This window comes from Lolium perenne, chromosome 2 (genome assembly GCF_019359855.2).
Source record: "Lolium perenne isolate Kyuss_39 chromosome 2, Kyuss_2.0, whole genome shotgun sequence".
NCBI lineage: Eukaryota > Viridiplantae > Streptophyta > Magnoliopsida > Poales > Poaceae > Lolium > Lolium perenne.
The window spans coordinates 199,637,806-199,651,373 of NC_067245.2; the positions used below are offsets into that span (position 1 = coordinate 199,637,806).

Sequence of the window (13,568 nt, forward strand, 5' to 3'; positions counted from 1 at the left end):
GTGCTCCCCTGCGTCCTCTTTTTTCATGTGCTTCATCCTCCTTTTTGGCCCATTTCCTTTGTCTACCACGAGTCTTCCCTTTCTCCTATGTCCTAACCCTCAAGATTATCTTCACCTTTGAAAAACGGCGCAAAATGTCACCTTCATTGATATTTTCATGGCGCGGCGATGGTCAACGGAATGATTATGCTCTCCGGTGAGTGATAGTCAATGGCATAAACCCTAATGCTGAATCTTTTGAATTGGTCTCCATTGTGAGAAAGGAGAAGACAAGCTAATTGACACTCAAATGTTCTCAAAACATAAATAAACCAGATAAAGAATTTGGGCCAGTCTAGACCTACATGTTTCTCATTTTCAGAAAACTATTCCATCACGTTGTTGTGGGCTGTGCACTAAGACCTAGCCCAATTCGGCCGGGCCATCTTTACTCCAACGAAGATAACAAAAGATAACTGCTGAATTGCTGCTAATGGAGCGAAAAACCGTGCAGAGAAAGAAAGTTTTAACGGCTCGTCGGCCTTCCACGAAGAAAGGAGTCCTCCGAGTCCAGACGCAAACCCAAACCAAGCGAAAAATATCCACCGAATCTCTTCTTTTCCCTGCTCGCGGCCGCGGCGACCGGAGGTAGGCAAGGAAGGAATCCAAGCCGACGATGGCGTGCCGAGCCCTCGCGCTCCGCTCCCTGCTCCTCCCCGACCCCCTCCACCACCTGACCCTCCGCGCCGCCGCGTCGGCTCCGGCGGCGCGGTCTCGCTGTGGGCGCCGCCCCCGCCGCGGCCTCCGCTGCTGCTCCAGTGAGAGCGGGGCTGGGGACCCGGGGCAGCCGCCGCAGGAGGCCGTGCTCGAGGCCATCTCAAGTGAGGACCTCCCCCAACCCTCTCCTCACATTTTTCGTTACTCAGTGTCGGTAATATCTTCTCTTAGCTATTAATGGAATAATGGCTTTGCTGTCTGTGGTCATTTCGGTGCTTGCGGGCTCCTTCTCGGCAGAGTTGGGGTGCCCGGAGATTGCTGGTGCTATACGTTAGCTGTATTTGGATGCTTATCAGATTATTAGTATGGAAATACTCGAAGATTTATATTGTTCCTCATGGAATTGGATGAATGTAAGACTTTGTGTTACGGAAGGGGCAAGATATGCTACTAGCAATTATGCGAACTAGTTTCTCTAGCGGTTTACACGGTGTTTGCTTGCGGCCAGCTTATGGGAATAGGTAGGAGTAGATGGTGGCTCGAGGAAGGAGGATGCTTGAGCAAGAAGGATGCGGCGGCATCTGATAGAGTTGAGTAGAGAGCGGATCAGGAGAGATTTTTTGCTTTGGGCGAGCTCGATTTGGATTGGGTTGTTAGCCTTTCTCGATTTGAGTGGTTTTGAGCCTGCAAGTTTCAGGGATGTGTCAATGGGGTACATGGACTTCGTTATTTCGTTTGGAATTGCTATCCACCGGTACTTGCTGGTGCCATATTGGATACGTCTTGTGACACCGATACTTTGCCGGAGTATCATGTAACACAGATTCTAATCATTGCAGCGATTTAATTATTTGTCACCTCCTGATCTTCGAGAGGATACCTTCATTGTACACAATATGGGAAAAATCCATGACAGCTTGATAGAATAATTACTTAATTCGATATAGAGGCTGACCATGGTTCCCATCTTTATATACAAGTGTAAGGCCATACTTGATACTTGGCACCAAAATGAAATTGTTGGATTGAGATGGTTTTATCTGTGAGTGGTCACATTTTTCAGTTTACATAATAACAGACCATCATGCGTGGGCTACATTGCATCCTTAGACCGTTGAGAAATAGTTTGCCCTTTACTGTTTGCTTCTTAAGGGGTGAATTGCAGTGATTGTGAACCCAAAAGTTATTGTCTTGATTATGCCATTATTGCCTTGTTTCCGTTCATTAATAATTTTCTTTTGTTATGAACAGAGGTGGCAATGTCTAAAGGAAGGGTTGCACTCACCACAAATATGGTGATAGGTGGCACTGTCAAAGATGATTCGGGTGATGAATGGCTTAACCTTGATCAGAAGGTAATCCTCTTAATATCCGACATGTCCTATTGGTCATTGTTTTTTTTTTTTTTGAGAACATCCTATTGGTCATTGTTGTTTTTGTGCAAGATGACTTGCAATAGCTTTACAGGGAACAGCTGTATATGAAATCCGCTGCGTACCAAATTTTGTCCAGAAATGTCCCATATATCATTTTTTATGCCAGTGTTGGATCTCTAGGTTTGCTCCTGGTTTAATGAAATTGTAGATTTGGGGAGGCCATATCAAGTTGTTAATGCATACAATAGCCATGCCAGACGTGCATTTTCTCCATGCGTATATCATTAATGGGTGCTCCATGGCAACGCTAATTATGTAGGTGCATATGCATTGCTTTGGTCTCTCAGTTTTCCACCTAATTTTTGCAAAGAACCATGAAACACTAAAATAACTTACTTTAGGCATCCATAATAATCTACTGTTCTATTTCATAGGTGAATTCATATCCCACGGACAGAGGATTTACAGCAATTGGTATTGGAGGTGAAGATTTTGTTCATGCAATGGTTGATGCTGTTGAATCAGTTCTTCAAGAGCCAATTCCCAAGGTTGGTGTTTGCATTTGTTGAAGAAATTCGTTAAGTACAAGTATTGATTAATGAAAATGTTATGCACCGACCTAGATTCAAACGTTTCTCCTATGGTGAAGTGATATTTGTGGCATACTTTAGGGGCTCTTAAACTTCATTGCTTAGATTGCTTCAACGCTTAAGTTCATTGGATATATCTTTTGTTATTTTTAACCTTTCTCGTAATATGGATCTCAACTTGGTTTGTACAGGGCCAAGTAACTCAGAAAATATCTTCGAGGGGGAAATATGTTTCTGTAAAGATTGGACCAATTCGAGTTGTTTCTAGTGAGCAGGTAACATGTTTCTTTAAGATCATGTATATTGTACTTAGCTACTGAGATGTCCAATTATGGAAATCTATTTTTGTTTCGCATGTACCTGATATATGATGAGGCATTGAATGTTGTTCAGGTCCAAGCTGTCTACCGCGCCATGAGAAGAGATAACAGGATGAAATACTTCTTATGAGCTGCAGTTACGCATTCCTTTACACATGTATGTTCAATGGTTATTTCCTTGTAACACCAGCATCCTGTTACACTTGAGTACTGTGCCAAATGAGAAAATTGTGCTGATTCCTGTTCTTTGATCCGTTGTGACATGAAGTTTCCTCCCTGCTGGCTGGAGCTTCCGTGAACTGAAGAGGAGTGGCAATAACATTTTTGTTACACTTTAGCCCAAAGCAGAATTGCTCCATTCCAGACTCCAGATCATGCATACCCTATGGCGCAACGGAATTTTTTCCATTACAGTGTAGTGACCATGTTTACTTCCTATGTATATTAAAGGTGCATGTTATAATTTTGTAATTTGTGGAAACATGTACTAGGAAATATGTGTCCATGGCAGTTTAATGCTCCCAAATTCTCAATACACGTCATTTGAGTTGCTGCCAGAATGATTGATTCCTCCGTCCAGAAACAAATGACTGTTTTTCTGCATTTGCGTGTATCTACACACTAAAGCGCATCTAGATACACTAAAGCGTGTCTAAGTACATATACAAATCTAGATATCCAAATCTTCTTTCCAGAGGGATGGAGTATCATATTGACATTTTTTAACTCTTCTAATGCAGTTGCTCTATAAATACCGTCCAGAACATTTCTGAACTCCCTCAAAGTTCGTTTATTCATTGAAATTAACACCAGGATTCAGGGTTGTCAAAGCCAAAACAGAATGTTTGTTTACATAGCGTTTCACCACACAGCAACAGTTTTGGTAAAACTGTTTGCTTCAAGATGCGATGCAATTGCTCTACATCACTGCCAGCAGTATTAATCTCACTGCTTTAAAAGCAAATGGGTACTGATTATTCGATGGACACCCGAGTACCATTTCCATCTGCATCCTGAGTGCCGAGCAAAAACCTTTTAATTTATGGCTTACCTGTGAAATGCCAACAGAAATAAACATTATAAGTAATGGATAGTGTATTTCCATGTTTATGCGCTGCTCGCCATTTGGGAGTTAAAGCATGTCTACATTGATCAGGGTAAAGGTAGAAATCAGCATGGCTCACCACTTGGCAACGATGGCTGGGTTTGCGAGACACTATACTGTTTGTCTTCCTCGTAATAGCGGTTGAACCCTAGAGTATCCTTGATCTGCTGAAATGATGGCAGGCTGCTAGGTGGGGGTACACCACCAGATTTTATCGCGAGTAGAGCATCCTGCACATCAGAGATTCATGCTTGACTAATAAATATAGTGCTTCACACTCCAAACTGAACAGCTACCTATGGCAACTACTGGCACTGTTACACAATGTCACGTGAATATCTACATGCATTGAAAGATGTTATGTTCCTCCCTAATGCTGTTCCCCTTGTAGTGCTATAGAAGATTTGCATGCAAGGCATCATGAACACGTCTTACACTAGTGTGCTGTGCAAGCTAAACCTCTAAGTTACCAGATATAACTAGAATATTTGTAAAACCATTGAAAACCCTTCAAGGCATGATTTGAGGGCATTACCATCATGGTACCATGCATTTAAATTCGGCTGAAAGCCTGAATAAAAAAAGTTTTCTCTGCATAAATGAAGCTTGACAATTCCTTCACTAAAATAAATATAACAGACTCATCACCTCCCTTGAATAAGCATGATTTTGTCAGGTTGGCAAGTTTGAGTTAGAAGTAGGAGCGGAAAAGGGGTCAGATATTGGTCTTCTCACACCAGATCCCATATCTTTTCTTGGATCCAGAGACCGGTATCAATGCAAATATGTATTGTTTGGGATACAGACATGAGACATGGGACAAGTACACATCAAGTTTGAATTGGTAACAGATAACTTTGCAACATAACGAGGTAGAGTATTATCTATCATACTTCATGATTAACATACAAACGAGACAACAACTTGGAAATCATAAGAGGATATTGGAGAATATGACCGTGAAAATAGCAAGTACTGAACACAATAAATTCCTAACTGGTATTCCAAGGAATAGGTTGTCTTCAGTAGGAAACAATTTAAACATGCTACAAAACACCGGAATCAAAACTACTGTGTGCTTCTGTTCAATAGGCATGCAAGTGATTTCAAGAACTCGGCAGTTAACAGAATAAGATCAGTAATAGTAAAGCATGGCACACACTTCACGTATATAAACGACAAACCTCCATTGCACGCATTGCTACCCCAATTAGGGATAACGGGTAGACTACAAGGCTAAAACCGATCTCCTCAAGTTCAGCAGGGGTCAATATGGGAGTTTTTCCACCACCTTCTAACATGTTTGCCTGCAGAACAAACCACATGGTATAAAATATCGACTACTTACCGCTAGAGAATATAAGCAAACCCACAGGAAAATTAAATAGAAAACAGAACATACGGAAGCAGCCACCATTTGTGCATAAATATTAGCAACAAAAGTAATCAGAAGTGTATGCAGCCAAAGCAACGCATGACATATCCCTCCCATCTTTGTCTCTCTCGCTCTTTCTAGTTTGTAAGCATTTGCATACTTGATAAATATAAGAAAGTACTAAAATAATGATGATGTGAACAAGCCATTTCACTAGACACAACATCAAAATGTAGCCTTTCGTCTAACTACCTCTCGATCTCACTCACGAACTCAGAGGACAGAGACAAAGGTTTTTGTGCTGCGAACGACTTGCAGCTTTTCTGTTTCGTTCTTCCTTTTATTCATCCAAGGACCGATCTTGCTGATCACACGATGCCCAGAACAGACGTGCCATCCCACGTCCGGGCGATCGAGTCATGCGCAAGGATCAGGTCAAACTACCCTATCTGCAGCTGAAAAATAGCTGAACTGCTAACTGAATTCTAACTGAAAAACTCATGACAGAAAGACTACTAACCTGACGCTACTGATGCTAGTGCATCTTATTCAGAGAAGGAAAAAGCTAGAAGGAAAAGGCTAGATTAACCAACAATCTCCTCCTAATCTAGTTTTCTTTCACCTTGACCATGCCGATGTGCTGGCGCAGTTCCTGGAGACGCACTCGCCCAAGCGCCTTGGTCATGATGTCAGATAGTTGGCCGTCGATGCGAACGAACTGAATGTCGATGTCGCCGTTCTCCACGCACTGACGGATGAAATGGTAGCGGATTTGGATGTCTTTGCTCCGGTCGTGGAAGACCGGGTTCCTGGCCAGCGCGATCGCTGACTTGTTGTCGACGCGCAGCTCGGTGATGCCGCCGTCGCGCCCAAGCAGCTCTCCCAGCAGCCGCTTGAGCCAGATGCCCTGGCACGCCGCACCAGTGGCGGCAACGTACTCCGCCTCACAGGTGGAGAGGACGACGATCTTCTGCTTCGTCGCTTGCCAGGAGATGGGACAGCTGCCGTAGTAGAACAGAATCCCCCTGGTGCTCTTCCGATCGTCGATGTCCCCTGCCCAGTCTGCGTCGTTGTAGCCGACGAGACGAGCCTCCTCATCTTGGCGTGTGTAGACGCAGCCCAGCTTCCTGGTTTCGGCGATGTAGCGAAGCAGGTGCTTCACCGCGCTCCAATGTTCGCTGGTGGGAGCCTCCATGAACTTGCTCAAGTAGCTCACCGCGAAGCAAATGTCGGGGCGCGTTGTGTACCAGGTAGCGCAGCCCGCCGCCAGTGCTGCGGTAGAGGGTGGGATCTACTGCCTTCCCGTTCCCCTTCTTGCTCAGCTTCAGGCGCGCCTCCATTAGCGTGGCAGTGGGGTTGCAGTCGCCCATCGACAATCTGTCGAGCAGCTTGTCTGCGTACGCGGCTTGGCTGAGCTGGATGCGGCCGGGCTCGTGGCTCACCTCGATGCCAAGGTAGTAGGAGAGCAGCCCAAGGTCGCTCATCTTGAAGAGATTCATCATCTCCTTCTTGAAGACGACGATCGCCTGCGCGGCGGTGCCGGTGACGATGAGATCGTCAACGTACACCCCGAGAAGCAGCCGCTCCCCATCCTTCTCCCGCGTGTAGACAGCGTGCTCCGATGGGCATTTGACGAAGCCGAGCGCGATGAGGCTCTGGTCCAGCTTCACGTTCCATGCTCGTGGAGCTTGCCGGAGGCCGTACAGCGCCTTGTTCAAGCGCAATACCTTCCCCTCCGATCCGTGCTTGACGAATCCAGGAGGCTGCATCACGTACACTTCCTCCTTGATCTCGCCGTTGAGGAAGGCCAACTTTACGTCGAGGTGGTGGACCTCCCATCTCTGCTGCGCGGCGACGGCGAGCAGGAGGCGCACGGAGTCGAGGCGGGCGACTGGAGCGAAGACTTCGTCGAAGTCAACCCCCTCCTTCTGTAGGTACCCTTTTGCAACGATCCGGGCCTTGAATTTGACGACGTGGCCTTTCTCGTTCTTCTTGGCCTTGTAAACCCATTTTAGTCCAATGGGCTTGTGGCCTGGTGGGACATCGACGAGAGACCAGGTCTCGTTTTCCTCCACAGCGGTCAGCTCTTCCGCCATTGCCCTGCTCCAGCTCGCCTCCTTCAGTGCCTCTCCCACGCTCGACGGTTCTTCAGCCGTGGTGAGGAGCAGCCGCTCTGCAAGTCCAGGAGCTGTGTTACCTGGACCCAGCAAATCGGACATGCGGCGGTACCGGTGCGGCTCGCCACCGTCGCTGGCATCGAGCTGCTCGGGATCAGGTGCCGCTGGAGGTGTGGCGAACTCGATGGAGCGCTCCTCCGTCGCAGGAGGTGGAGGAGGTGTGCGTGGCGATGTCGTTCCTCCCTGGTCGGAGGTATCCCAGTTCACCTCCTCTTCCGATTCGCGTGCAGGCGCTGGTGGTGGGTGTGCAGTCGAACAATTCGACGGTGTGTCCACCGTGTATTCGACCATGAAGTCCTGGGACGGGCTCGTGCCGCCGTCTTTCTCCTCCCAAGCCCAGCTTGCTGTCTCATCAAAGACGACGTCCCGCGTGACGTGGACGCGGCGAGTCGCTGGGTCGTAGACACGATATGCCTTTGACCCAGGCTCGTAGCCGATGAAGACCACCAGCGTGCTCCGGTCGTCGAGCTTGCGGAGGAAGGGGCGTGCGCTCTTGACATGCGCAATGCATCCGAAGACGCGGAAGTGCTCGACGGAAGGCTTCCTCCCGTGCCAGGCCTCGTACGGTGTCCTGCCATCGACGGAGCGGGTGAAGGTGCGGTTCAGCACGTGCACCGCCGTTGTGACTGCTTCTCCCCAGAAGAAGCTAGGCAACTTCTTGGCCTTCATCATGGACCTGGCCATGCCCACCACGGTCTGGTTGCGGCGCTCGACCACGTCGTTTTGCTGCGGTGAGTACGGCGCCGTCAAGTGCCGCTTGACGCCGGTGTCGGCGAAGTGGGCGACGAGCTCGTTCGACGTGAATTCCCCGCCGCGGTCGGTGCGGAGCGTCCGCAGCGTGCACCGTCCCTTAGTCTGCGCCTCGGCCTGGAAGCGCTTGAGGGCGTCGCCGGCCTCGTCCTTCGTCGTCAACAGGATGAGCCACATGAAGCGGCTGTAGTCGTCGACGAGGAGCAAGAAGTACCTGCGTCCTCCAGGTGTTGGTGGCGCGACTGCACCGCACAGGTCGACGTGCACCAGCTCGAGCGGTTGCTCCGCCCTGTACTTGGCCTGCTGCGGGAACGGTGTGCGCCGCTGCTTCCCCGCGAGGCAGGCCTCACGGAGTTCGCCGATGGGCTCGACTGGTGGCAGTCCGCGCACCATGCCCTCCCTGGCCATCTTCTGCAACGCCTCCAGATGGACATGCCCGAACCGTGCGTGCCAGCGCCATGCCGCTGTGTCGAGGCGCATTGCCAGGCACACTGGCATGGCTGGCTGCATCGTCAGCTGATAGAGACGATTAGGGGAGCGCCTCACCTGGACCAGCAGTTGATCGCGACAATCGCGGATCGTCAGCGTGCCGCGCCTGATGTGGATGTCGCAATCGTGTTCGTCGAGCTGCCCGAGGCTCACGACACTGCTCTTCAGCCTGGGGATGAAGTACACGTTGGTGAACGCACGCTGGTGGCTGCCGCTGATGCTGAACGCGATGTCGCCCTTGCCCTTGATCTGCACCACCGATCCGTCGCCGAAGCGCATGTTGCCGGTGACCGATTCGTCGAGGGTAGTGAATGCGGAACGGTTCCCCGTCATGTGGTTTGACGCGCCCGTGTCAAGGTACCACATGGCATCCATGGGCTCATCCGCGCGTCCTGGCACCACCTTGGCGTTCTCCTCGTTCAGGAGGATGAGGGGACACGCTGGTTCGACGTCACTGGCGATCGTTGCAGGTGTGCTTGGCCCAGCCGCAGTGGACACGTCGTCGAGCATGATCTCGGCGAGGAGCATCGCTGGGTCAGCGTCGCCTTCCTCCTGGACAAGGTGAGCTTGCGCCTCCTCGTCCCTCTTCTTCTTGCGGCAATCGCGGGCCCAATGCCCCTTTTTCCCACAGTAGCGGCACTTGTCGTCCTTGGACGGGCCGCCGCCGCGCACGGCGTCCTTGCCGCGGCCGTTCGGGCGGTTCTTGTTCTGCTTGCCACCTGAGCCGGATCCTTCTGATCCGTGCTAGCGGCTGGCAGCGCGTGCGCACCACTCCTCCGTGAGGAGCAGGTGGCCACCGGCGTCTTGGTCTGGCTCGCCACGTCCCTCGGACGCCACCAGACGCCCGCTTAGCTCCTCGATCGTGAGCTCCTTCAGGTCAAGCAAGGTTTCGATCGAGCAAGCCATCTGAGCGTACCTTTTGGGGACGACGCACAGGATCTTGGACACGCCGTCGAGCTCGGAGGTGGTGTCGCCCAGGGACTGCAGCTCGGTGACGAGGCTGGAGACGCGGATGGAGAAGTCCTCGGCGTTTTCCCCGCTCTTGAACGCCAGGTTGTCGAAGTCCTTGCGGAGCTTCTGGCGACGCGCCTCGCGGACGCGATCGACTCTGACGCGCATCGTCTTTATCGTGTCCCAGGCGACCTTGGCGTTGTCCTTTGCAGCGAGGAGCTGCACCATCTCCAACGGCGCCGAGCTCAGGATGGCGCCAAGCGCCTGCCTTTCCTGCCGCTCAGGTGCGTCGTCCGCGTCGACAGCCTCCCACAGGCCCGCGGCCTGGAGCTTGACGCGCATCAGAATCGCCCACTCCGTGTAGTTGGTCTTGGTGAGTGTCGGCCAGGACGTGGAGCCGCCGCTGCCACCGTCCCACACGATCGTCTCCCGCACAACCACCTCGCCGCCACCACTCCTCCTTCCCCTGCTTCGTCCGCGACTTTGCGATCGCACGCGAAGAGGGCTCCTGGCTGCTGCGGCGCTTGCAGCCGCTGCATCTGCCGGTGCTGGAGGTGCCGGCGGTGGAGTCCCAACCATGAGGCGCAAGCTCTGATACAACTTGTAGCCTTTCGTCTAACTACCTCTCGATCTCACTCACGAACTCAGAGGACAGAGACAAAGGTTTTTGTGCTGCGAACGACTTGCAGCTTTTCTGTTTCGTTCTTCCTTTTATTCATCCAAGGACCGATCGTGCTGATCACACGATGCCCACAACAGACGTGCCATCCCACGTCCGAGCGATCGAGTCATGCGCAAGGATCAGGTCAAACTACCCTATCTGCAGCTGAAAAATAGCTGCTAACTGAATTCTAACTGAAAAACTCCTGACAGAAAGACTACTAAGCTGACGCTACTGATGCTAGTGCATCTTATTCAGAGAAGGAAAAAGCTAGAAGGAAAAGGCTAGATTAACCAACACAAAACTTATGCAAGTTAGCTCATCTTATATTCACAATTTCTGTGCATGAGTGTAAGTCATGGCTTCAATTTAATATCTAAAGAATTGCTGGCCAGGGGCATGTCTTCCTTTTTTAGGTATCGTAGTCAAATTCATGAACATACCAGAATGGATTTAAAGGTTAGCAGAATGACAATAAAAATATTATCCTAGGTAATTTGGATGGATGTGGGTGCAATGATAGTCCTTGAATGATCATGTATCTCGAAAAAGCACAAGTAGAACATCTAACCATCTTTGGTACTCCAGGTGCAACCGCACAGAACGCTTTCATCTCTTCTACTGAAGCTAGGGCATCAATAAATAGAACATCTGCTCCAGCATCAGCGAAAGCTTCTACTCTCCATAATGCTTCATCAAGAGAAACTGCTTGACGAGAATCTGTCCTCGCTACAATAACAATGTCAGAGGCACTCTCCTTCCTAGCGTCTATAGCAGCTTTTATGTGCATGACCGCTTCCTCCCTTGAGATGACTTTCCTTCCTTCAGTGTGCCCACATGCTTTTGGCGCGACCTTCAAAAGGTTATACATCATATCATTAGATGAAAAAGTCAAGAGCAGAAAGATTAATCACACAAGTCTTCTAAGCAAATTTCAAAATAAAATGGAACCTCCTGCTCAGCTTAATATTCATAACTTGATTTCGAACACACAAATTATTAAGACAGTAGTCTTTTGAATTATTTAGCGCTCTATGAATTGAAGATCAGAGCATGGCAGGCACTACTTTCAGCAATAAGAACACCTCTGGTTCATATGATAGATATATATATATATATATATATATATATATATATAGTTCTGTACACCCTACAGGCACAAATTGAATATCTTTTTCAAACAAAAATAATAATCAAAGGATTATGAAATTGCTGGACTTCTGAGGAAGTAACTATATATTTTTCAACATCTAGCAGATTTTTGCTGCGAAAAATAAGATCAGGGTTATTTCAAGTTTAAGTCAAGGCAGTTACTTACTACTAAGAGGGATTCATAAGGTTACCCACCACAACACAAAAACATTACAGGATCTTTCAAAAGTAACAGTAGTAACATTGACAACCACAAATGTGGAAAGATCAATTAGTACCTGATCTTCAAGCATAATTCCAGCCAACCCAGCGTTAATATATCCTTTTATGGTTCTCTTGATGTTCATAGAATTTCCGTAACCATTGTCTCCGTCGCCAATCACTGGGACTGATACTGCTTCAGTGATTAGACGACCTTGATCAACCATTTCTCCATAGGAGATTAGACCAACATCTGGCAATCCAAGCCGTGCGGCGGAAACACAGAAACCTGAATGAAGAACATACATATTAGGACTCCAATGTTGAAGTACCTTCAGCAACCACAAAAGGTTACTCTCACAGAACGCTGGAAAATTTCAGTAAGCAAAATGCAATTGCCATCTGGTAATTTGCATACTCGCTGTTTTCATCAACTAATTAAACATAACAGATTTTTTTTGCCAAAAAAATAAACAGAGGTTAAGTGCATTTTAAGTTTTAGGTTGTAGTTAAACACCACATACTATTGCAGCATCTAACCAGAACAATCCTCCCCGGAATAACATTTGCATTCGGACTTTCTGAGCTAGAATCTTGCTGTAAGATTACTCTTCAAGTCATTTTTAACTGTCCATGTAGTTATGTGCATTGTTTTGTCAAGTGTGAGGACGAAAAAATCTGACAGTTTGCTTATCATTATTGAAGTGCAAGTTATATTCATATCAAATTTAGCTCATACAATTTTTTTAGTGGTGATAATAGAGGGGGATATATGGACTATTCCTCCCTCGAGCCTGCAAATAAATTGTGCAATCAAAAGAACAATTTGCATCTTCCAACAGGAAAATGTCAGACTTTGAGTTTGATTGAAACAGTTGAACTGAAACTGTACCGTGTTGATGAGACTGCTCAAAATGCACTTAGATCTACTTAATCAGTTAAGTCAGCTAGTCACAAACCGATCGTCTCAACTGAACTTAAACCTCGCAAGGGTTTTACTGCCACGGCCGCGCACGAACAGAACCGTAGCTACAGAGACCGCGCGAGAAGCTACAAGAGGGCGCAAGGGCATCACGCACCGCCCATGAAGCAGATCGGGAACCCCGCGCGCTCGACGAGGCGGGCGCCGAGCGCGTCGAAGCAGCAGGGCGCCTGGTGCGCGCCCGGAGACGCCAGGATCCGCCGGAGCGCGGCGGCAGGTGACTCCCCTGGCCTGATGCCCCGGGCGCCTTCTTCCGCGGCGAAGTAAGGGGCGCGGCCCGCCATCGCTGCGCGGCGGCGGAGGATGCTGGCGGTGGGGGTGGGATCGGGTCGAGGAGGCAGAGGGAAGCGCGAGAGGACTGAGTGGAGTTGAGCGCGGCGAGGGGAAGAAGTGGGTGGTTGGTGTGCCTCGTCCGGGTCAGCCTCTGTCAACAAGTGGCGAGGGGAAGGGCGCGAGTACCGTCAATTTCTGTTTTTTGTTTTGTTTTTGTTTTTTGAGTGGCACTTTCTGGTATTTCTGTTTTTCAATTTTGTTTTTGAAGATACTTAACTTTTTTATTTGTATTTTTAGATAGGAAAACGTTTGTATTTTTAGATCGTGTTGCGTCCTCTCGGTCGCTAGCGCGCGGCGCGCCCTTCCTCGTGGCAAAGCGTGAGTGAGAGAGCGGGACCCACCGAACCTTATCCTTCCATTCCCAGCTTCTTCTTCCTCATTGAATCGTTTCTCTCTCGCATCCTTCGACA

General features: G+C 48.9%; 2 protein-coding genes across 2 annotated transcripts; one reads left to right on the forward strand and one right to left on the reverse strand.

The window, feature by feature from the left end:
* Positions 1–527: 527 nt before the first annotated feature.
* Positions 528–3,542, forward strand: LOC127334364 (uncharacterized). The gene is made up of 6 exons (XM_051360808.2): positions 528–860; positions 1,948–2,051; positions 2,507–2,620; positions 2,854–2,937; positions 3,056–3,139; positions 3,251–3,542. Exons 1-5 carry the CDS (start codon positions 656–658, stop codon positions 3,110–3,112), a joined length of 564 nt encoding a protein of 187 aa, XP_051216768.1. The 5' UTR covers positions 528–655; the 3' UTR covers positions 3,113–3,139; positions 3,251–3,542.
* A 215-nt stretch (positions 3,543–3,757) lies between these two features.
* On the reverse strand, positions 3,758–13,189 carry LOC127334363 (uncharacterized). The gene is made up of 6 exons (XM_051360807.2): positions 12,923–13,189; positions 11,921–12,132; positions 11,062–11,343; positions 5,272–5,394; positions 4,167–4,317; positions 3,758–4,033 (listed from the first exon to the last, which is right to left on the reverse strand). The coding sequence occupies exons 1-6, from the start codon at positions 13,107–13,109 to the stop codon at positions 4,023–4,025; spliced, it is 966 nt and encodes a 321-aa protein (XP_051216767.1). The 5' UTR covers positions 13,110–13,189; the 3' UTR covers positions 3,758–4,022.
* Positions 13,190–13,568: the final 379 nt, after the last annotated feature.

Bases quoted from the DNA above. Each gene is read 5' to 3' on its own strand.
- LOC127334364 (XM_051360808.2), top strand. From the start codon at position 656: ATGGCGTGCCGAGCCCTCGCGCTCCGCTCCCTGCTCCTCCCCGACCCC. The intron at 2,052-2,506 runs GTAATCCTCTTA...TCTATTTCATAG, and splicing joins GGCTTAACCTTGATCAGAAG to GTGAATTCATATCCCACGGA. The intron at 2,621-2,853 runs GTTGGTGTTTGC...TGGTTTGTACAG, and splicing joins TTCAAGAGCCAATTCCCAAG to GGCCAAGTAACTCAGAAAAT.
- LOC127334363 (XM_051360807.2), bottom strand. From the start codon at position 13,109: ATGGCGGGCCGCGCCCCTTACTTCGCCGCGGAAGAAGGCGCCCGGGGC. The intron at 12,133-12,922 runs GTGCGTGATGCC...TTCTTCATTCAG, and splicing joins CCCGATCTGCTTCATGGGCG to GTTTCTGTGTTTCCGCCGCA. The intron at 5,395-11,061 runs GTTAGATGTTCT...TTTGTTCTGCAG, and splicing joins CACCTGGAGTACCAAAGATG to GCAAACATGTTAGAAGGTGG.